At 38.5% G+C, this 23,386-nt stretch overlaps 3 protein-coding genes and 1 pseudogene across 6 annotated transcripts; 2 read left to right on the forward strand and 2 right to left on the reverse strand.

Moving 5' to 3' along the window:
- The first annotated feature begins 9,021 nt into the window (after positions 1-9,021).
- Positions 9,022-10,580, forward strand: LOC113288958 (pterin-4-alpha-carbinolamine dehydratase 2, mitochondrial-like). 4 transcript variants are annotated; one of them, XM_026538118.1, is made up of 3 exons: positions 9,022-9,164; positions 9,436-9,486; positions 9,895-10,580. In XM_026538118.1, the coding sequence occupies exons 2-3, from the start codon at positions 9,450-9,452 to the stop codon at positions 10,290-10,292; spliced, it is 435 nt and encodes a 144-aa protein (XP_026393903.1). In that variant the 5' UTR covers positions 9,022-9,164; positions 9,436-9,449; the 3' UTR covers positions 10,293-10,580. The 4 variants fall into 4 exon arrangements, with proteins under 4 accessions (XP_026393903.1, XP_026393904.1, XP_026393905.1 ...); XM_026538119.1 differs by having other exon boundaries at positions 9,898-10,580; XM_026538120.1 differs by having other exon boundaries at positions 9,436-9,480.
- Positions 10,581-11,182: 602 nt separating this feature from the next.
- On the reverse strand, positions 11,183-13,028 carry LOC113288957 (UDP-glycosyltransferase 79B30-like). Its single transcript, XM_026538116.1, has 2 exons — positions 13,006-13,028; positions 11,183-12,904 (listed from the first exon to the last, which is right to left on the reverse strand). The coding sequence occupies exon 2, from the start codon at positions 12,878-12,880 to the stop codon at positions 11,507-11,509; it is 1,374 nt and encodes a 457-aa protein (XP_026393901.1). The 5' UTR covers positions 12,881-12,904; positions 13,006-13,028; the 3' UTR covers positions 11,183-11,506.
- Positions 13,029-13,401: 373 nt separating this feature from the next.
- On the reverse strand, positions 13,402-16,200 carry LOC113288956 (annotated as a pseudogene).
- A 2,141-nt stretch (positions 16,201-18,341) lies between these two features.
- On the forward strand, positions 18,342-19,687 carry LOC113286072 (probable BOI-related E3 ubiquitin-protein ligase 3). The gene is made up of 2 exons (XM_026534791.1): positions 18,342-18,870; positions 18,975-19,687. Exons 1-2 carry the CDS (start codon positions 18,490-18,492, stop codon positions 19,515-19,517), a joined length of 924 nt encoding a protein of 307 aa, XP_026390576.1. The 5' UTR covers positions 18,342-18,489; the 3' UTR covers positions 19,518-19,687.
- Positions 19,688-23,386: the final 3,699 nt, after the last annotated feature.

Below are 23,386 nucleotides of genomic sequence, written 5' to 3' on the forward strand. Positions count from 1 at the left end.
GTCTAAAAGCAAATGTCCCAAATGGACACGTGAATGTAGTTTTTTCCTGATCTTCCGGTGCAATGTGAATTTGGTTATAACCGGAAAAGCCATCTAGAAAACAGTAGTGACTGTGTCCAGACACACGTTCTAGCATTTGGTCTATGAAGGGAAGGGGGAAGTGATTTCTTGTTACAGGTGTTTCAACTTCCTGTAGTCGATACATACTCGCCATCCTGTGGTTGTACGTGAAGGGACTAACTCATTCTTTTCGTTCCGAACTACAGTAATGCCTGACTTCTTAGGCACAACTTGAATGGGACTAACCCATTTACTATCTGAAATCGGATATATGATACCCGCATCAAGTAGCTTCAAGATCTCACTCTTAACAACGTCTCTCATGTTAGGATTAAGTCTCCTTTGCATTTCCCTAGATGGTTTGGCATTCTCTTCAAGATTAATGTGGTGCATGCAAATGGTGGGACTTATCCCTTTGAGATCTGAGATGATCCATCCTAAGGTTCTTTCTGCTCCTTAAGTACTTCTAAAAGCTTGTTTTCCTGTTCTATTTTAATCGTGAAGAGAATGATAACAGGTAAAGTATCAGAAGGACCTAGAAATGCATACTTCAAAGTATCAGGTAATGGTTTCAATTCCTGTTTGGCCTTAGGAGACTCATCCGAAGATATAACAGACTTCTCAGAGAGTGGGAGTTGTTCCACTGTAGTCTGCCATTTAGTGATGTCCATTTGAGGTACAGATTCGAGCAAAGATTGGACTTCACCAATGTATTCATCATCATACAACTCCAAGTTAACATCTTCCAAACATGCTTGCAAGGGATCTTTTGACATAATGCCAGTCAATGAATCTTGTATCAAACTCTCAATCATATTGACCTCATGTACATCCTCATCATCAAGATTCACATGCTGTTGACTAACATTAAACACATTCAGCTCGACAGTCATGTTTCCAAAAGACAGCTTCAACACTCCATTACGACAATTGATGATCGCATTAGACGTCGCCAAGAAAGGACGTCCTAAAATGACAGGAATGTGACTATCCGGGTTTTGTACAGGTTGAGTGTCTAAGACAATAAAGTCTACAGGAAAGTAGAACTTATCAACCTTAATTAAACATCCTCAATTACACCTCGAGGGACTTTGACGGATCGGTCCGCCAATTGGAGAGTTATGGGTGTTGGCTTCAATTCTCCAAGACCTAACTGCGCATAAACAGAATATGGCAGGAGGTTCACACTTGCACCTAGATCTAATAAAGCTTTATTGACCATGTGGTTTCCTATAGTGCAAGAAATTGTTGGACAACCTGGGTCCCTAAACTTAGGTGGAGTTTTGTTCAGAATGATGGAACTCACCTGTTCAGCTAAGAAAGCACGTTTGTGCACATTAATCTTGCGCTTTTGAGTGCACAAGTCTTTGAGGAATTTGGCATATGCAGGGATTTGCTTAATTGCCTCAAGAAAAGGAATGTTGATGTTGACTCTTTTGAACAGTTCTAACATCTCATTGTAGTGGGTGCTTATCTGTTGGCGAACTAACCTCTGAGGATATGGAGCAACATGAGCATTAGGAGTTAGAGGGATATTCACAACAGTGGGATTGTCGGCTTCGCTAATGTGCTCAGGTTCCTTTTCTAAGTTGGAGGTGTTCTTTGGTGGTGTAGGCAATGATATGCTTGGCTCAGATTCATTTGATTGTGGTATGCCTACATTGTTCTCAACAATCTTACCACTTCGGAGAGTGGTGATGGAATGGCTTGATCGGGTGAGGTTTCATTGCAAGATGATGTGCCTGCTTGAAATATCCTCTTTGGATTTTGTTGGGGCTGGCTAGGAAGTTTACCCTTTTCTCTTGTATTCAGTGCATCGCAAATTTGACCCATCTGTAGTTCTAGAGCGGAGACTCGTTGATCAGTTGCTTTCTCATTCTTCATCAGATGTTGGGTCAACTGATTGATACTCTCTTCAATGCTAGACAATTTCTTGTCAGCAGTGTATTGAGGGTACGACTGCTGTTGAGGATTTTTAGGGTATTGATAGCCTTGATTGTTTTGATAGCTTTGAGTGGGTTGAGATGGTCCTCCTTGAATGGGTCCTTTAGACCATGAAAAATTGGGGTGGTTCCTCCATCCTGGGTTGTAGGTCTGTGAATAAGGGTTATGCTCTTGTTTTTGAAACATAGCATGTGCCTGTTCTAGCCTAGATTCTTGGAATGCATGCATTTCCGGACAATCACTGACCTGATGGTCAGAACCGTTACATATATCACAGATAGCCATTTCGACATGTTCACAGAAAGCAGTGGTAGAAGGTTTTACGTTTTTCTGAAGTTCTAATGCTTCTATTCTTCTTGCTAGTGCTGCCATTTTTGCATTTCCCTCAAAATTAGACTCAATTCTATGGACCTTATCTACAGGTGTAGTCTTTCTAGGTTCACGAATGGACTCCCATTGTTGAGTTTTTTCAGCAACTTCAATTAGGAAAGCCCAAGAGTCATCAGCACTTTTATCTGTGAAGAGTCCATTGCACATAGACTCTACAATTGTTCGGGTGGAGACATCTAAACCTTCATACAAAATTTGCACAAGTCTCCATTTCTCAAAACCATGATGGGGACACTTAAGCAACAATTCATTGAATCTCTCAAGATATCTAGCTAAGGTTTCACCTTCTAATTGTACAAAGCTGTTCAGATTTTGACGAATTGTCGCAGTCTTGTGATTAGGGAAAACTTTTTGAAAAACTCTTTTGTGAGGTTGTCCCATGTCCTAATTGACTGTGGATGTAAGGCATACAGCCATGACTTGGCCTTTTCCTTCAAAGAGAAAGGGAATAGTCTCAATTTTAGGGTTTCGTCAGACATCTGAGTGAAACGTATAGTTCCACAAATCTCCTCGAATTCTCTCACGTGATGGTAAGGGTTTTCATTTTCAATTCCTCTAAACACGGGAAGCATTTGTATTGTGCTCGATTTTAGCTCATAATGACCAGTAGCTTCTGGTAAAACAATGCACGAGGGTTGGCTTGTCCTTGTGGGGTACATGTAATCCTTGAGGCTACGGGGTTCTTCCATTATCTCAGGTTGGTCCGGTGTGTTTTCCTCAGAAGATGTGGGTATGTCAATTGGGTCTATTGGATTGACTCTAATTAGTCGGTTTGATTGGTCTCTAAAGGTCACAACCATATCCTAACAAGATCATTGATCGATGAAATAACATCTAACAAGCCCACAGTCAATGAAAAAACACGACCTAAATTTGGTTTTGTTGGGTTTTGGTTTCACAATGGGTTTAGAAATTTTGGATTAATTGGGACAAAGCCCAACCAACTAAAAGGCTTTTGGTTCTTGGGTTCTTTGAGAATTTTGGTGAGAAAAATCTTAACTCACGGACCCAACAGAATTTTCTCCCAGAATTGTTTTTGTAAGGTTAGGAGCCCAATGGATGGGATATAAACCTAAGTCCAAATAAAGTGCAAGCCCACAAAAGAAAGAAAAAAAATAACAAACAAATAATTACAAGCCCATAAAAGAAAGAGAAAAAGAAAAGAAAAATAAAAATTATTACAAGCCCAAATAGAAAATAAAGAAAAAGAAAAATAAAATTATTACAGCCCAAATATAAACACTTAAATACAAGCCCAATAAATTTAATGAGGCCCAGTTGGGTTAGCTCATGGGTTAGGCTTACTTGATTTTTGGAGGGAGCCCAAATTTGGGCTTTTTATCCCTTTTTGTTGCACTAGCCCAGTTGGGCTTGGATCTTCCTTAGCAACTTTAGCAGAACTGCTCCAACAGCAGCAAGCAGCAGCTTCACAGCAACAACAGCAACAGCAACTGCAGCAGCAGCTTCACAGCAGCAACAGCAACAGCAGCTGCGATAACAGTCAGTGCAAGGTAGTGCAAGGAAATGCACTTAGTGAAGCAAGAACAAGATCAATGCAAGAGCAGGAGCAAACAGAAAACAGGAACAAGTTGCAGGTCAGGACAAGTAAGATTAACAAGAAAGAAAACAGAAAACAAGCAAACCGCTACCGAGTCCCCGGCAGCGGCGCCAAAAACTTGGTGTAAAAGGAAAGAAGTACCTAAACTAGCCTGCAAATGCACAGGGAAGTTGAAGCAAGAAAAAGTAAATAAGGGTTTTGTCTACAGGGACTTGGAGGATTTGCTAAAGTTTTCTAAATTTCTAAGGTTATCTGAGTTCAAAGGAAGGTACTAAGGCTTTTGATTCCACTACTTGACCCTAGGCTAAGGAAATTATGATGCAATGTATGTCTTGTTCTTTCCTGAAAGATTACAATGAGGATTCTACTAACTATCCTAGCCAAATTACCCCTAGCATCAGTTGTCTTTAATCAGCAAAACTAATCACAGGCATTTAGCTTCTCTAGCTAGTTTGGCTTAAGGCAGTATCTCTAGTGGATTGAATTCTTGGCCAAAGACCTAGCTCCACTCCTAGTATCAGTTGTCTTCTAACAGCACAGATGATCACAAGCAGGTAGCCCAAATGACTAAGCATTCATCCTAAGCAAATCAGCTCAATAAAAGAACATACAAATACATTAACATTCCTAGCATATGATCAAGAGCTTCCTCTAAGCCCTAGCAAGTGAATTAGAACATGGACATGCTTGTAATCATGATACTAACAGGTATAAACATGCTCCACATTACACAGCATACAATTCACATTCAACTTTTATGCATAAGAAAGATTCAACATGAATTGAAAATGAACTGCAAATATTGCTCACTGGCTAGCCCAGAGATGTCCTCTCACACACACCCTTCAGTTCTATTTATACCCAAAACATCAAATTAGGGTTATCACCCATTTTCCCAAAATCCCAAAATAAAACAGTACAATTAGGTTTACTGTTTTTCTAATATCATGGGTCTAATTGAGCCCATTTCCCTACTCTAATCCTCTCCTGGTACGGTCCCAACATGAATTAGGGTTTCTAGAGAAACCCCCAAATTACAGAGAAATTAGGGTTAGTGATACTCACCCAAATCGAGGAAATTTCTTCCATGTAGTCTCGACCCATGCTTCCTCTGACCTTCCTGCTCTTCTCGGCTGCTTCAATTTCTGTCTCTAACCTCACCTATTTCATCAACTTCTAAACTAGGGTTGTCGGGTTGAGAAGTTGATGTAATAGATGGCTAGAGAAGAAGGGGACGTGATGGTGGTATCTGCTACGGTCGGGGAAGAAGTGATGGTGGTGGAGAAGGCGAGGTAGTGACAGTTTGCAGAGACAGGGCATGGAGGTGGTGGTGGTTCTGCAACTGATTTTGGGAGAAGGGGAAGAAGCTCGACTGTTTTGGGAGAAAGGAAGTGTTTGTTTGGGTATAGGGTATCGGGTTCTACGGTGTGAAGCGGGGATAGCGCGGTTTGATGCTCTGCGACAAGGAGCGATGGATGGGAAGATGGTAGGTGGATCCAACGGCGATACGGAGGTAAGCGTGGAGCGACCGTCGGATGAAGGGATGTAGCAAAACGGACGACCCAAGATGGAGATGGGCGTTGCGATGTAAAGCGGGGGCTTCGGAGTTTGATGTGCGATGATGGAGCGACCGTAGGATGCTGAGATGCTTCGATCTGACGGATGAAATCCGAGACGGGCTTGGATAGTGGAAATGTGTTTGAGTAAGGGTTTTGGGTCTTGGGTATGCCAATCCCATATCTTCTTTAAGGACAATTCTTCTTCTTCAAGACCACTTCTAGCCTTTTGGTCTTGTGCACAACATTCTTCGCGGCTTCCTTGTGTAATTCCTCCCGGCTTTTCACTACTTTTCTGCTCTGCTATTCATCCAAACTTTATTTATTACCTAAAAATGCAAAATTAAGTAAGAAAAATATTTATTCTTGAAAACAATGAAAATACAGAATATGGGATAAAATGTAGAATTAATGCACAAAAGATGAGTTAAATGCCAACAAAAAGGGATAAATATATACAATATTTGGCACTCATCACTGTCAATGAAAAACATGAGAACGGATTCAGCGGGTAATTTTTTAAATGGTTTTGTGTTGTTTTGTAAAACACATTAGGAATTCACATACCAACCCAGATTCACTCTTGATCTCATGCACAAAGAATGACAAAAGCCAGATTGAGGGGTTTTCACTCTGGATATGGTACGTTTTTCATAAGAAATCACATATTTAACTTCTAGTTACACTAGTCAAATACATGTGTAACTCCTAATTAGACTAGTTAGATGCATGTGTAACCAAGAGCTAGTATAAGTTACCAAGTGTCTTTCTGTAATCTTTGTAATTCGTCTTGCAATTGTTCTATAACTTAGTTTCTTTTTTTTTGTTTATTAAACCTGATTCTATGGATGTATTTTTTGTTGCATATTTGGAATATCGAGGAAGAGAATAAGGGAAAAGAACATTTATATTATAGGATATAGTGGTTTATCTCGCGGATTTCGCTTTAGATATCTAGTGTTTTAACTCATTTATTGTGTCCAATAACAACCGATTACTATAATTGATAAACGGAAAAATTATTGTAAATGAATACTAAAGTAATACATGTATTTATTTTTTTATATGTGTAGTTTTGATGTATAACTGATGATTACACATCCATATGCATGTGTAACTTTTCATTACATATGTCATATGCATGTGTAACTTCCATATACACACGTCATACGCATGTGTAACTTCCATATACACACGTCATACGCATGTGTAACTTTGCATTACACATGCCATATGGATGTGTAACTTCTCAGTACACATCCATATGTTGGCGGTGGTGACCGGCGACTGAGGTGGTTGTTGGCGGCGGTGGTTGCAAAAAGTGGTGGTCGGAGGTAGTTGGTGGCGATGGTGGTCGGAGGTGGGTGGTGGAGGTGGTGGTCGGAGGTGGTTGGTGGTGGGGGTCGGAGGTGGTTGGTGGTGGCGGTTGTCGGTGGTGGTCGGAGGTAGTTGGTGACGGCGGCGGTGGTTGGTGATGGTGGTAGTCGGAGGTGGCTGGCGGTGGTGGTCGGAGGTGGTTTGACTGGCGGTGGTGGTCAGAGGTGGTTTGACGGTGGTGGTTGGAGGTGGCTGGCGGTGGTGGTCGGAGGTGGTTGATGGCGGTGGCGGTCTGAGGTGGTTACCGGTGGCTGTGGTGGTCGGAGGTGGTTGGAACACCACATAATATTTTAATAATTTTGAGTCTAAATTTAATTTTTATTTAATTACGGGCTTGACAATATGTATAAGGGTATCAAGGTCTTTTAATAATTTGGGGCCTAGATTTAAACTTCTTTTAATTAAGGGCCTCATATTGTGTCATAAAATGTTGAAATGACTAAACTTCCCTTAACCTAGTTTAATTTAAAATCAACCTAATAACCATATATATATATATATATATAAACACCTCCACCGCCCACCATCGCCGATTACCACCACCACCACCACCTCCGATTATCATCACCATCAACCACCGATTACCACCACCACCTCCTCCCACCACCAGCACCACCGCCGATTACCACCACCACCAACCACCGATTACCACCACCACCTCTATATATAGCTTAAATTAAATCTTTAACAAAGAGATTCTCACAAACCCATTACTTGTCATTCATTTTTGGTTGAAAAAATGAGAAGTAATTATCAAAATGAGTTGAAAATGGAAGTTGCAGAGAGGTTTAATAGAAGTTTTTTTTCAGAGAAAGGTTCGGTTATCACGAATAAATTCCAAAGTAACCGAACTTAATGATTAGTGATTAGTCATAAATTTGGGTAACCAGAAAAAAAAATCAATTTTTTGTAACCGAACTTCTTACTGGTAACTAATCATTACTAATCATAATAATTATTACTAATCATATGAATCACTAATCATTAAGTTCGGTTTTTTGTCATAAATTTGGGTAACCGAACTCTAAGTTCAGTTTGATCGTAAAAAGTTTTGAATTTTTTGGTAACCGAACAATTTAATGGTCACACCAAATATATAGTTCGATTTGATCGCAAAGAAAAATTTCATTTTTTTTGTAACCGAACTTTTTACTGGTAACTAATCATAATAACTAATTATTAAGTTCGGTTTCTGGTCATAAATTTGGGTAATCGAAATCTAAGTTGGGTTTGATCGCAAAAAATTTTAAATTTTTTTGTAACCCAACTATTTAATGGTCACACCAAATATATAGTTCGATTTGATCGCAAAGAAAAATTTCAATTTTTTGTAACCGAACTTCTTACTGGTAATTAATCATTAGTAATCATAATAATCATTACTAATCATATGAATCACTAGTCATTAAGTTCGGTTTTTGGTCATAATTGGGTAACCGAACTCTAAGTTTGGTTTGATCGTAAAAAGTTTTAAATTTTTTTGTAACCGAACTATTTAATGGTGTAACCAAATATATAGTTCGGTTTGATCGCAATGAAAATTTTAATTTTTTGTAACCGAACTTCTTACTGGTAACTAATCATACTAATCATTATCAATCATACTAATCACTAATCATTAAGTTCGTTTTTGGTCATAAATTTGGGTAACCAAAAAAATTTAAAATTTCTTTGTAACCGAAATTTTTACTGGTCACACCAAATATATATTTTGGTTTGATCGCAAAGAAAATTTTCAATTTTTTTGTAATAGAACTTCTTAATGGCAACTAATCATATTAATCACTAATCATTACTAATCATACTAATCATTAACTAATAACTAATTAATCATTAAACTAATACATTTAATTAAGGAGTGTAAGTTTGGTATTAAAAAAATATTTTGATAACGGGTGACGTAAGATTAGTTATAATGTCTTGACTAAAATAGAATCATGGTCCCCACAAAAAAAACATGGTCCCTAGAAAATGCTTCCTTTAAAATATCTAGAAGTTTTGGCTTGGAATCACGTGGACGGGTTTAAGGTTGTCTTGGACCCGACGGGACTCGATGAAAATGGAGCTCCGCCCACCACCAAAGAAGTCTATTAGGTTAGCCATATTGCAAGGCCGGAGAACCGCACTACTCTTGTCATCATCTAATAGAGTTGAGGTGTTAGCTTTAAAGAGTGTACAGCAAAACGGTTGCATCAAAAACACGTATTCTGGAGGAGTAAAACGCAGAAGAAGGAAGAAGTAATTTAACCCTAATTCTACAAGCGAAGAATCACAAAGAGGTACTCTTTTCTTCCTTTAAATAATAAAAATACTTTTGGAAGAACGTTGTTAGGAAATTTTAATTGTTATATGTAATTAGGGTTTAGCTAAATCTAGTTACTCGATCCTCATGAAATTTGAATCATCTTAGTTAAGTGATTTCTCCCAGCATCATTAATTTCTGCATTTTTGTTTATGTAATGTTGTTGATAAGAATGTGTTGTTTTGTGGGTATCTATAGTTGTTTTGATCATAGAATTTTGATATTTTTTATCCACGCTGAAACTACAGGTATATCTATCTAGATGCAAAATCAAAAGGAAGAACTCGGCACATGTACGGGTAATTTTATCCTACCTTGATTCTTAACATATCTGTTGCGGGTCTTAAAAAACAATTGGGTAGGTATAACAAATTAGGAATAGTTGGCAGAACCAGTACTTGCAGTGGGCGAAACTGAAAAGAGAGTCGAGAAAGGTCAATTCATTAGCTTCTTGTTACATCCATTTCGCTGTCTGAAACAAAACTTGTTAAAGGGAATGAATTCCATTACGTGCCGTATGTTGTCTCGAGCCAGTTTACTTATTTCCTCAAACTACTGCAAGTCTAAGGCGCCATTGACATGCTTAATCAATACACAAGCTGAAACTCTTAGAAGCTCAACTTGTCAAGTTAATAAGCCAGTTCGAGAGCATTTGAGAGTTACATCTAATAGTAATAGATTTTATGGATTTCGTAATTTTTGCGCAGCAGCAAATGATTTATCGACCAAGAAGTGTGTCTCATGTAGCTCGAAGGATCTTCGACCCATGACTGAAGAAGCTGCTATGAAGCTTATTCCGGAGGTCCGGGGATGGAATTTGGTAAATGAAGAAGGTACATGGAAGCTGAACCGCTCATGGAAAGTGAAGAACTTTACTAAAGGGTTAGAATTGTTTAAGTTGGTGGCAGATATTGCAGAAGCAGAAAATCATCATCCTGATCTCCACCTTACCGGGTGGAACAATGTGAAGATTGATATTTGGACACACTCTGTTAGTGGGCTGACTGAGAACGATTTCATACTGGCTTCAAAGATCAACACCCTTGAACTGCAACATTTATTACGAAAAAAAATGAAAGCTGTCAGCAACAAAGCAGAAGAATAGAACTTGATCGACCCTAGGCTGTAGTTCAAGAAACTGATCATCTACAGGTATGACACCACTTGCCCTGTATTTTTGGTAGTGTAATTGTATGACTGCTTTATGTGGTTCATTTCACTACCTAAGAAGTGTCGATACATTTTGTAGTAACTAATAATACCTGTATGGATTTATCTTTCTTTTTGAGATAAGAAGTGTTTTGATATCCTTAACTCTGAAATGTCCAAGGGAAGACTAACTTAGCTGGAAATATTTAGTAAGTAATAAAATCATGCATGTTTTACTACTTAACAGTTAGTGTAAACCAAATGTCCTGGCAAAGAACGTAGTTGTTCACTTGTTCTTGAACCAGCAAAACTGATAAAACACTGCAGCACAAAGATAGTAGTACATAGCAGTCGTCTATCACAAATCAATTGCTTGTGGATGAATTCATCAGTGTAGGAGGATTCAACATTGTCTTTTAGCAACAGCTTTTTCTTGTTAGCATGAAGTAGTCTCGCTGCATTGGTGACTTGTTTGTTTTCATCCATCGCAAGCATCAGAGCATCTCAGTTTCTTGTGTCAGTGAACCATCTTCTTCCTCCTCTCTCTCGACCTCAACTCTAACTTACAAATTCGCTTCCTGTCAACCTTGTGTCTGCTATCTGGTCACCAATCCCGTCAACTGATGCCTAAGATTAGGACAGTGAGAGTCTAGATAAAGCTTTCTGCTGGCTGAGAAGTCGGATTTCTTTTATGATTTTAAGCTTGTTTGTTTCTTCGTGATAGTAACAGTCATGCAGTAAATTTTGTTGGTCACAGTTACTTCGTTCAGTATATTTTGTTGGTTATGCAGTAAATTTTGCTGGTTTTAAAGTTGAAGGACAGTTCATGTAGTACCAAACAAAGAAAATAATGTGAATGCTGTACCCTGAGGGCTTAGGCCATGTGTTCATGTGCTTTAAGAAAATGGTAGGCTCTAAGCTCTCAATGTGAGATAAGCCCTACATAGAATAGACATCCTTGAATTTTCAAGCATCTCTGGCTTGGTGAGTGGTGATTCTTTTCTCGTACAATCTTGCTGTTCCCCACTTGGAAAATAAGGACATTTGAAGCAAATTAAATCATCCGTTGGTCTAAATGCACATGTTCATTCGCTTATTATTGGTTCAAAGTTGATAAAACATAAAATCAGTGACTGTACTAGGATAGCAGTCATCAGCTACAAGTACTCACTATAGAAGATCCTGAAGCTTGGTGATGAATTCGTCGGTGTATGAGGATTCAAGATTATCTTTCAGCAAAAACTCTTTCCATTTAGCATGGTTCAGTCTCACTTCGTCAGCAACTTCACCTTTTTCGTCCATCACTAACCTCACAGCGTTGCAGATACTTTCTTTAGTAAACGAACCATCTTCGTCTCCTCTCTCAACCTCAACTCCAACTTTTAAATCACCTGACATCAACCTCGCATTCACTATCTGGTCACCAATCTGTGGAAACAATACAATTTGACAGTCATTGGCTAATGCCTCCGTTATCGAGCCTGATCCACAGTGGGTCACGAAACACCCGATGGAAGGGTGACTCAGTATCAGTTGCTGCTGAACCCAACCCCCTTCTACAGTTCCTCTTCCCATGACTCTGTCTGCAAACCCTTCTGGAAGCACTTCCTCGACTGAATTATTTCCCGTCGGTGGTTTCAGTGCAGCCAAAAATGGCAAGCCAGCAAGTTCCAGACCCAAAACCAGTTCCTGGAACTGGTGTTTATTCAAGTTAGATTGACTTCCAAGTGCACAATAGACAACTGATCCTTTCTTGAACCCACCTAGCCACTTGTCCCACTTCTCGTCTAAAGTGGAAGTGGGTGTTTCAGGAATTACAGGTCCAGAGAGTAGAACAGGTTTATTGAATTGTCTCTCCAGGTAGTCACAGAATGCTCCTTCCATCTCCCTACAAGCTTTGAAAGCCATGGCGTCACACTCGTTTAATGCTGTCATCATTCGATTGTGGAACGAAACACCGCTGCCTAATACTTTCTTCCTAAAGGAGACATTTGCCTTAGCTTCGTAGGAGCGGAGCTTCACAGCCGAAGGTGGGAAGCCCAAAGGCGGGTGTTCCAGGTTTAGTTCTGATTCTTGGTCTCGTGCTGGGGTCGTTGTGTAAGCAATAGTTGCTGGACTGATGATGCAGTAATGGATAGATTTAATACCAAGTCGACGAGCCAGAGCTGGGATCCAGTGAGTAAAATCAAAGAAGATCAAGTCAGGTTTAAGGTCAAGCAAAATGGATTCAATGGTTGGCTCAGTACGATCCATGGCTGTCATGAGGTGAGTGTGCAAGGGGAAAGGGACGTCTGCAGTGGTTTCTGCATCAGACGGGATGAGGCCTTCAACGCACGGTACATCTAGCGGAATGAAACTGATGAGGCTTGGATGAAGGTTCAACGAGTTGATTTTGGATTGCGTTTTGGTGGGTATTATGAAAGAAACTCGATGGCCTTTTGCTGCATGTTTGTTCGAAGCGTGAAGGAAGGCAGTTAGATGACCCATTGCAAACCAAGGAAACATGACTATGTGCAGCATTTTGCCTCCACCCTTCACCGCCATAAATCTCCTTGAACTGTCTACACACTGTCAGAAAATCACAGACTCACTACAGTCGGATTCAAAGAAACTGATTCAAGAAAATAAATTGGAAACGAATAGAATGACAAGAAAAATGAACTACTTACACACAACGCTCCAATAGAATGAAAGAGTGGCGAGACGAGATACGATTAAAGGTAAAATGCCCTTAAATAGCTTTCAGAGGGTAAGTGCTTGGATCTCACCACACTGTACATTTGAATGGTGAGTTCTCAAAGACTTTGCTTTGCCCGTACATTGAAAAGAAAAGTAAACGCATGGTCGACAAACTTTAGAGCCAACACCCAAATACTTGGTTAATAATATCGTAGTAGTAAATTTGAAGCAACACAGATAAGCGGTAACTTAAAGGTTCTTAGTTCTAACATCATATATTTCCTTGATGGGGGGACCTTTTAGGATATGGGCAGCTTAGTACTTGGTACATGTAAAAGTCGCTCACTTTGTCTCTTGCAGATATTTCCCATACTACTAAGGTGAGCATTTAAGAACCTTTCATGTGAGTTTCTCCGCTATGCCCAAGCATTACTCAGCAAAATAGGCCTCGAGCTGACTAGCACATCATTTTCTTCTTTGGTTTGTTTTTTTTTTGTTTTTCAGGACGATCTCTCAAACCATCTGTTTTCTGAACACAGGAAGAAAATTGAAACAATAGGGTGATTGACCCTAAACCTTAGAGGAATTTTTTTACAATCGTATGCATCATCATGCACAGTATTTCTCTCTATAAAACTAGAACCCTGTGAAGTGTCAACGAAATTGCATGTGGAGTTAATGACGGGACAGAACATATCCCTCACTCAACCACCATATTGACACTCAACAGTCTTGACGTTTGAGCAGAAAAAGAGAAGATTTGGATACCAAGTTTTATTAGATTACGCGGTGTGTTGTCGCTGTCTTTCTTTGATGGATATGGTGTTCTTAACGATCACCTTTTTTTTCTTTTTGTTTGCTTGTATCATCTTTTCATCAAATATCCTTTCTGTTTCGTTTGCTTAGCCAAAAAAAGGAGTCTTCACATGAGGTAGGATCAAGTTCCTGACTGTTGTTTGTTTTCAAAAGAAATCAATGTTTATGGATTTTTATTGGTTGTCATGGCCAAAACTCAAAACTACACCAAGTTTTATACGCATTATACATTCCTCTAAAAAAATTTACAAATTGATAAGCACCATTCCTCTTGTTGCCGGCGCCACCTTATTTATTTCACATAAAGAACAATATATAATGCAGAGATAACCCCTGTTTGTTGTGCCAATATGCCACAGGTTACACTTAGTTGTACACATAAACATCCATTTACATAGACCAAACTAAATCATTTTTCATGTCCATTCACTTTGTTTTTGGTTCAGAAAGATAGTACTAGGAATTCTAGCAGTTACCTGTTAGGCGTACTCGCTATTATACCTTGAAGTTTGTTGATGAATTCGTCAGTGTAGGAGGCTTCAAGATTGTCTTTTAGCAAAAACTTTCTCCATTTATCATGGTTGAGTCTCACTTCGTTAGCAACTTTGCCATTTTCTTCCATCACTAGCTTCACAGCATTGCAGATACTTTCTTTTGTAAACCAACTATCTTCCTCTCTTCTCTCAACCTCAACTCCAGCTTTTAAATCTCCTGCTAAGAACCTCGCATTTATAATCTGGTCACCAATTTGTGGTAATAATACAATCTGGCATTCATTAACTAATGCCTCCGTTATCGAGCCTGATCCGCAATGGGTCACAAAACACCCAATGGAAGGGTGACTCAGTATCAGTTGCTGCTGAATCCATCCCCCCTCCACAAATCCTCTCCCTTTCACTCTCTCTGTGAACCCTTCTGGAAGCACTTCTTCGACTGAATTATTTCCTGCTGGTGGTTTTAGTGCAGCCAAAAATGGTAAGCCAGTAAGTTCCAGACTCAGAACCAGTTCCTGGAACTGGTCTTTATTCAAGTTAGATTGACTTCCAAGTGCACAATAGACAACTGATCCTTTCTTGAATCCACCTAACCATTTGTCCCACTTCTCATCTAGAGTGGAAGTGGGTGTTTCAGGAATTACAGGTCCAGAGGCTAGAACAGGCTTTTTAAATTGTCTCTCCAGATAGTCACAGAATTCCCCTTCCATCTCCCTACAAGCCTTGAAAACCAAAGCGTCACCATCGCTTAATGATTTCATCATTCGATCGTGGAATGAGACGCCGCTACCATATTCTATATTTCTGAAGGCGGCACCTGCCTTAGCTTCAACCGAGTGGAGCTTCACGGACGAAGGTGGGAAGCCCAAAGGCGGACGTTCCAGGTTTAGCTCTGATTCCTGGTCTCGTGCTGGGGACATGTCGTAAGCAATAGTTGCTGGACTGATGATGCAGTAATGGATAGACTTGATGCCAAGCCGACGTGCCAGCGCTGGGAGCCAGTGAGTAAAATCATAGAAGATTAAGTCAAGTTTAAGGTCAAGTAAAGTGGATTCAATGGTTGGCTCAGTGCGATCCATGGCTGTCATAAGGTGAGAGTATACAGAGGATATGGAATGTCTGCTGTGGTTTGTGCATGAGATGGGAGGCCATCAACGCGTGGGACATCTAGTGGAATGAAACTGATGAGGCTTGGATGAAGGTTAAACGAGGTGAGCTTAGATTGTGTTTTGGAGGGTATTAAGAAAGAAACTCTATGGCCTCTCTCTGCGAATTTGTTCGCAGTGTGAAGGAAAGCAGTTAGATGACCCATTGCAAACCAAGGAAACATGACTATATGCATCATTTTGCCACCATTATTCATCTCCATGATTCTCCTTTTATCTGTCCACTCACTGTCGGGAAAATAAGTTTGGGAACCAAAAGAATGATAAGAAAAATAATGTAAATTACTTACAGAAGAGGCTCCAATGGAAAAGTTCCCAAATTCGCTTCTAGGATGAACTCTGAAATTATGTGTTTTCCAAACGCAGGAAGAAAATTGAGAAAATGGTGGTGTGGTTTCCGTCTTTATCTCAACTCGCTGCATTTTGTACCAAGTGGCAACGGATACAACCTAAGGACAACTATTCTATCAACGGAAACAACCTAACGACAACTATTCTATATAGGAGTAAAGTCCTGTTCTTTAGGATATCTTGTTATTGTTTTTCCTCAAAATACAGCTCCTTTTATCATATTGCATCAGTCATGAACGAGAGGTATGGCAGCATTTGCTTATTCTTACAAGTAAATGAAACCCTTTGCACAGGATCAGTCTTGCATCTTTTGTGGCCTAATGCAAGAAATATTTTTTGTGGCCCCTTGTAAATCCACTTTGTCCATACAAAAAAAATTCGGAAAATGGGTCATTTGTCCAAATATTTTTAAATCACGGTTCAAATGGACGAGTAAAAAATAGTTTGGGTGAAATGGCAAAAAAAAAGAAAAATTTAGTAAGGTTTCATCCTTACTTAAATTTAAAAAATAACAAGGATGAAATTGGATACATTATGTGTAGATTAAAAATAAGAAAAAATATTTGAAAATGGGAACGATGAAACTGGTTACTTCCTGAATATTTTTACATTTTTGTCCATTTAAACAACATCAAAATCTAACTGTCAATTTCATCCAGAAATTGTTGATTTTGGTCTTTTTAACCAGTTTTGTGAAAAAATTAAGGTGTGAGATTCTCTACCGGTGCTCTTATTTTATTATTTTCTTTTATGATTCTAGTAAAACTCCTATAAATTAGTCCAGGATGAATTAATAAATTTTGCCCAACATGCTAAATTAATAATTCCCTAAATTTATTAATTCATAAAAATTTATACCTTCTATAGGTCTTTGGGAAATAATACCGTTTCTAAGCACTGATGTTTTGACATAATACTGATAAATATAGATATTTATGGAGCAAAATCACCTTGAAATTTATATCTGAACATAAACGTTTGTCTAAAATTTTATCATTCTAGAATTTATGTGATTACCTGATTTGAGTTGAAAATTATCTACCTATGATTATTATCACTTAACAAGACATTTTTCATTGACATTTGAATGGGCAGCATGAATGGATTTTCTTATATAGAACAAGAAAAGAAATCCAGAACTTTTCTCAAATACATTCATCCCTACGAGGGAAATCGAAGCTCCCAAGTCGCATAGACTGGACCAGGGTTTATAAAAACGTTTGTTTTTGTTCGGGAAAACGGTCCAGGCCGTATGGTGTGACTATGAAGACCGGCGTTATGGTCTTCTCGGACCTCTATGTGATGGCATTTAACTGAATAATAACAAATAATACAGGGATACAAGTCTTGATTCTGATTCACTCAATTTCCGAAAAGCTTTCAATTCAAAGCCATGAAAACTGCTTCCCAAGTAATCCAGATTGCTTAATCCGTAAAAGTCTTAGCTCCTAATTAACCACGAGTCAATATAGTAATCCACAAGACACGGTAACAAAAACAAAGACATCCCGAGTTTAAAAGTTAAAACTCAAACATCCAAATCCAAACTGTCTAAATCTATCCACCTAGTATAAAGCCTAGTCACGAGTCTTATAAACCGGGTCCCACCACCTTCACTTTCTTTGGTCTATCTATCTCTTTAAACCATTTGACAGGTACACATAACACGTACTCACAAACTGGACCCCACCAATCACACGTGTCAGCAACAATCTACGTGCTTTACCTATTACTTCATGATATTGTCATGGGCTGGCTCTATACTATATCCGATATACACTGCATCTGTTTCCTTACGTAGTCCATTTTAACTCTAAATAAAAACAGTTGTTATTATCGTAACGTGTTTTTTTTCCTATTAAACCCGATAATCTTGTTGTTGTTTTTAACAATTCAAAAATAAACATAAAAAAGGAGCGAAATATGTTATTTTATTGACACGGTATCTCCTCCTTCGTCATCTCTTCCCAAAAACGGAACTGACAAATCAATATCTGACTGTTTCATAAATCTTTTATTTTTTAATTTTCCCGTTCCTCCTCCTCTCGTGTCCTTTCTGTCAAAATCATATACTGTTTTATAGATTAGGATTGAATATTGAATTGAAATTGCTCTTTCAACAAACGGCTCTGAAATTTCTGACCGATAAAATCAGCGTGTATATACGTACGTCTACTACTACACAGTACATCCATTAATTACTGGAACCTTTTTTTTCTCTTTCTATCTCTATCAAAAGTCCTCTTTTTAGTCTTTTTTGTTCTGATTCGTCTACACATTTAAAGATTTTATTTAAGTTTGGACTTTTTCCAAAATAAAATAAAATATTATGTTATAAATATAGTAATTCGTATTTAATGGGCTTCTATTTTTTTCCCTTCGAAAAGAAAATAAAGTTTGCAGGTGGAGAAGGAGAAGGAGATGATATTATGATGATCATTCATGCGCAACTTCTGCTCTAACCGTACATTAACACCTATAAACCCGTTAGAGAAAGAAACCAGTTTTTTGTGTTTTCTTCTGTTCTCTGTCTCTCTGTTCTTGTTTAGTCAGGGAGGAGGAGGAAAAAAACGAATCTTTAAAAGAGAGTTTGTCTTTGTTTTGTTCATCAGTTTGTTTGTTAGGATTATTTATATACAAAGTGAAGATGGCTGTTCAGGCTCAGCAACAACAGCATTCAGAGAACCTAGGTATTAGTTTTTGTGGTTCATCATCACAGGAATGGATGATGGAGAATAATAATGCTTGTGGTGGTGGTGGTTTTGACCAACCATTATATCTTTCTCTTCAACAACAGCAACTGTTTCAGCAACAACAGCAACAGATGATGTTGCAGAATCAACAGAGAAACTTTAGTAATCAGAACATCATGGGTTTTGATTATTGTGGTCAGCAACTAGTTTCTACTTCTAATAATAATATTCATGATTCTTCTTCTCTTCATTCATCAATGGCGTTTACTCAATCATTACTCTCTCAAGTTGAGAAACAACAGAGGCAGGAAATCGATCGTTTCGTTGCATTGCAGGTAAATAATAATCAATCATGTTAATCTAGATATTGGGTTTCTTTTGCTTTTCCAATTTTCATGAATTTAATTTGTTATTTTTCTGATTTTTGTTGCGGGAACAGAACGAGAGACTAAGATTAGCTTTGCATGAGCAGAGAAAGCAGCAGTTGGCCGTAATGCTAGCAAGTTTAGAATCTAAAGCAGTGAACTTATTCCAACAAAAAAACGATCAATTATCAGAAGCCACAAAGAAGACAATGGAACTTGAAGAATGTCTAAGAAAAGCAGAAATGGAAAACCAAGTATGGCAAAGAATCGCTAAAGAAAACGAAGCAATGGTTATAGCTCTGCACAACACATTGGACCAAGTTAAAGAAAATGTCTATTGTCATTCATCGGTAGCTGAAGATGCCGGTTCATGTTGTGATAATTACGATGATAATAATGTTCATAATAATCCAGAACCAGAGCAAGTGGATGAAAACAGTTTGATGATGATGAACAAGATAGTGTGCAAGGGATGCAATTCTCGAGATTCGTGTATTCTTTTATTTCCTTGCAGGCATCTCTGTTTGTGTAAGTCGTGTGACGCTTTTTCAAGTCATTGCCCTGTCTGTAAATGTGTAAAGAATGGAAGCATGGAGGTCTACATGTCCATGCCTTGATGATCACCATCAGAAGAAAATCAAAGTTTTTTAGATTTCAGAAAAAAATCATACTTTTATCAGTGATATAGTATTATTAATCTCTTTAAACAACAACCCATTTTCGATTAACGAGTCCTGAATTCTTGGGTAGAGGACTGATAACACATTAAGTTATGGAGGATTCTGAAACCATATCTTGGAGACTAGACATTGAAGTAAAAAGATAGATAACATTATGAAACGGTACAATTACTCCTTTCCTCTTCTAGCTTCCTTTCTTTTCATGCTTTGAATACAACCACAACCCATAATCCATTGTTTCAAAAGAACATCTTTTTAATCTATTTTCGTCGTTTTAAAGTAATTTGCAGGTACGTTCTTTTTCATCAAGATTTTTGCCCATTTTTAGCTTACAATATTCTGATGTACCAATATTTTAACCAAAATTATGATCACTGTCCCTAATTTTCCTTTTTAATTGCCTTTGGCAAGTTGGGTATCTACTTAACTTACTCTACAAACACCCCCTCGTGATATTTTCAAGCTTTCAACCCGCGCAATTTGAGAGCTTTTTGCAGCTCTTGTTTCCTTATTTTTTATACTCAAATCTGGATTACGTTGAGAGATGACAAAATCAGCCATTTTAAGGTGGTTTATATAAGGTAAAATTACAACTGTGGCGCATGTGAGGCAACGTTCTAAGAAGCTGCTGCTCAAGCCTAATTCAGTTAGAGGTATGCAGGCAGCTGTTGCTTTAACCATGACTTTTAGGCTTGTGGATGGGTGCTCTATTCTTTAACGCAATCGAGAGTTCTGTGAAGTCCCATTTAAGATTTCTGTTTCCAATACTGGCATCATGTGTTGTTTTTTTATTTTGACTGAGAATTTGGCGGGATAGACCGTACGGTACACGTGGGTCAAGTGTGGTTTAAAAGTAAAAGGTATTACACGTGGAGGTTTTGACTTGTCGTGTTTATGGCAAAGAGATTTTGGAGGTAACGTGTGGGACCAGGATGTGATGATGGTATGGTCAGTTTAGAGTGTTTTGACAAAAACGAGGTGAGTTGGGAATATGGGAGGTAGGAGGAGGAGGAGGACGGTTTCCGTGATCTCCGTTAGTTCTAGACTGATTACGTAGGACGAAGTAGACTTACATGGAGATCCTGGGTATTGATGATGATGTCAGACATTTTTATTTTGGACGGTTGTGTAAAGAGGGGGGCGTGGGTTGTAAGCATCGTAACCAACCCCCTTCACTCACGATATTAACACTATCTGTCCGTTATGATACAAACAAAATTATTCGGTTTTTTGTTTACAGCGTTTTTTTGTTTGAGAAAAGAAGAAGAAGATGTATGTTGGTTGTTGTTCATTGGACTTATAAGAGTCTTGGAAGTCTTTAACTCTGAGTTAATTAAGACGAAAGAGTGTGATTTGCATTGTTGATTTGATTGAGGTTGGGAAAGATAAATTGGTTTCCACGACTCCTACAGAGATTTGTACTTGCAAATTACAAAGTGCAGCTAACTTTAGGTTCTATTTTACGAAACGAAATGCTTAACGTCACCAATCACTATCGCTTTTGGTTCTTCATTTCTCCAAGCTAATATTAGAATGGTTCTTCGTTTCTCCAACCCATTATTAGAAATTTGTACACCTTATTGAAATTCTATACTCTATCTATCTGTGTCTTTAGAGCTTCATTAAGTATTTTGTGTTGCTAGACCTAGCTATCTAAGAAAATAAACAATGAAGCAGGAAAGAACTCCAAAGAAATATAATAAAAATAATAATAAACCCAAAAGTTGAAAAATACAAGTTGTCAACTTGTCATCCATCATTGGTCAATACATTTTGATTCAATCTTCGGACGCAAGGGATTTTATACAAAAATACAAGCCTAAAATTCATAAAGATAATTGATGCCGCTGCACAAGGTCGTTCAAATGATAACATTAGAAAACAAGATTAAAAAGTGTTATTGGGTGTACGTAAAGCCGATGGAATCCAATATTTGCAACCCTATGCTCGTGAAATAGGTTTCTCATGTACTTTCAAACGAGTTTCTTTTTTTCTTATAGAAAAACAGAGTTAGAAGCTCGAAATAGCAACTACCTCACTGGTACAAAAGATAGCCATCTCGGCTATATCTAGCACCATGACCGGTCCTTGGGTCTTGATTAATTAATGTTATTACAGTTATCCATAGAATTTGGAATCTGAATAGACTGTAGTGCATCAAAAAATAGAAGAAGATTTGGTCCTTTCCAATTTAGGTTATGGAGGAGAGGAGACTGACTAGATATGATAGCTAGTTTAATAGCATTAAAATTTTGCTGAGGAGTTAACTTGATTAGTTTGCCTAACAGAAAACTAATAGCTTCAAAGTTTCTACCATTGCTGTGAGTGGAGCTTCCATGAAAACGTTCTTGAACTTCCATTTGGTATCTGGTAGGCTTCTAAAAGACCTACAAACTGATACCTGCAAGTGCACAGGGTCTGTTGTAGTAGATGTGTGCAAGTCAGGGTCGAACCACAGAGACTAGGTGTGTGTGATTGAAGGTTTCCTAGCTAAGCTAGATCTCTAAGTGTAGCAGTGGCAGTGAGCTAATGAAACAAAGACAATGAGCCTAAGGCAGTGAAGTGACAGCAAAGAAGTAAAGGGAATCAAATAAAAACAAGAAACAGTAAAGGAAAGAGGGATTTTGAGTGAATACTAGGGATTAGATTCCACCATTTCACCTAGACTAAGTTATCCTAGTTCCACCTAAATCTTGTCCCTTGTATAGTTATCAATGAGCTTCTTGGCTCAACTGACTAACTAGATGGCAGTGGAGGTTCTATGCCTGCTGCTCATCAAAGGGTTGGGTTAGAAAGGAAGCTAAAGGCACTAAGATAATTCTAATCCTAGTAGTAGTTGGGGCTCTCACACTGCAACTACCCACAGAGAAGCCATTTAGGTGTTTTAACAACCTAAAGGATGTTCTAATCACAACTAAAGTATTCATCCTAAGTACTAATTGTCTGATTTAGAGTACAACTAGTCAGAGGATTCATAACAGACAATTAAGCATGAGCTGTAGCACAATCACATGGTGGTGTTCTAACACAATGCATACATGATATGCACTGTGAGAGCAAAATGTAAAGTGCTTTGATTAAGACTATCCTAAACATTTCAAGCACAACAATAATTATGTTTATAACTGAATGAAACTTAGCAATGGCTCAAAGGGTTTCCTCATCACCCTAGTTATGAGCTTAGAACATGGAAATTACACTTGAAACAACATTGCATTCAAACAAAACATGAACTGAAGATAACACAGTTGAGGAACTGGCTAGTCCAGTCTTCTTGGGTGAAGCTCTGGCTAACCCAGGCATAAGTTTTACATACACCAAATGTTCTCAATTTATAGTACAATGTTTTCCCCCAAAATTTAGAAACCCTAAATTTTGAAACCCTAATTTTGATTTTGGGAATTTTCAATTCAACTCACCCACTATGATTTCTGCTTCGACCCATGCTCGTACTTCTCCTCCTCTGCTAATACTGCTGCTCTTGTCGTCTCTGAAATACTAGCTCGAGATGTTTTACAAATCCCACACCCTAGGGTTCAGAGAAAGAGGTGCGAGTTTTGTAAAATGTCTAGGCTAGTAGAGGGATGGGTTTTGGGGGAAGGACTGAGCTGATGGAGGTGGTGGCAGTGATAGAAATGGTTACGTCAGAGGAGACAGTGGAGGTGGTGGTGTTGCAGACGAGAAGAGAGTTTTGCAGAGGTGAGGGAGGAGAGAAGAGAAAAGAACGATGGAAATGGGATTAGGGTTCGTTTGGTTGAGGGTGTAGGTTTATGATGCTAGGGTGTAAGGCGGGTGTATCAAAGGTT

This window comes from Papaver somniferum, chromosome 6 (genome assembly GCF_003573695.1).
Source record: "Papaver somniferum cultivar HN1 chromosome 6, ASM357369v1, whole genome shotgun sequence".
NCBI classification, from domain to species: Eukaryota; Viridiplantae; Streptophyta; class Magnoliopsida; order Ranunculales; family Papaveraceae; genus Papaver; species Papaver somniferum.

Bases quoted from the DNA above. Each gene is read 5' to 3' on its own strand.
- LOC113288957 (XM_026538116.1), bottom strand. From the start codon at position 12,880: ATGGCGGTGAAGGGTGGAGGCAAAATGCTGCACATAGTCATGTTTCCT.
- LOC113286072 (XM_026534791.1), top strand. From the start codon at position 18,490: ATGGCTGTTCAGGCTCAGCAACAACAGCATTCAGAGAACCTAGGTATT. The intron at 18,871-18,974 runs GTAAATAATAAT...TTGCGGGAACAG, and splicing joins ATCGTTTCGTTGCATTGCAG to AACGAGAGACTAAGATTAGC.
- LOC113288958 (XM_026538118.1), top strand. From the start codon at position 9,450: ATGCAAAATCAAAAGGAAGAACTCGGCACATGTACGG. The intron at 9,487-9,894 runs GTAATTTTATCC...ATTTTTGCGCAG, and splicing joins AGAACTCGGCACATGTACGG to CAGCAAATGATTTATCGACC.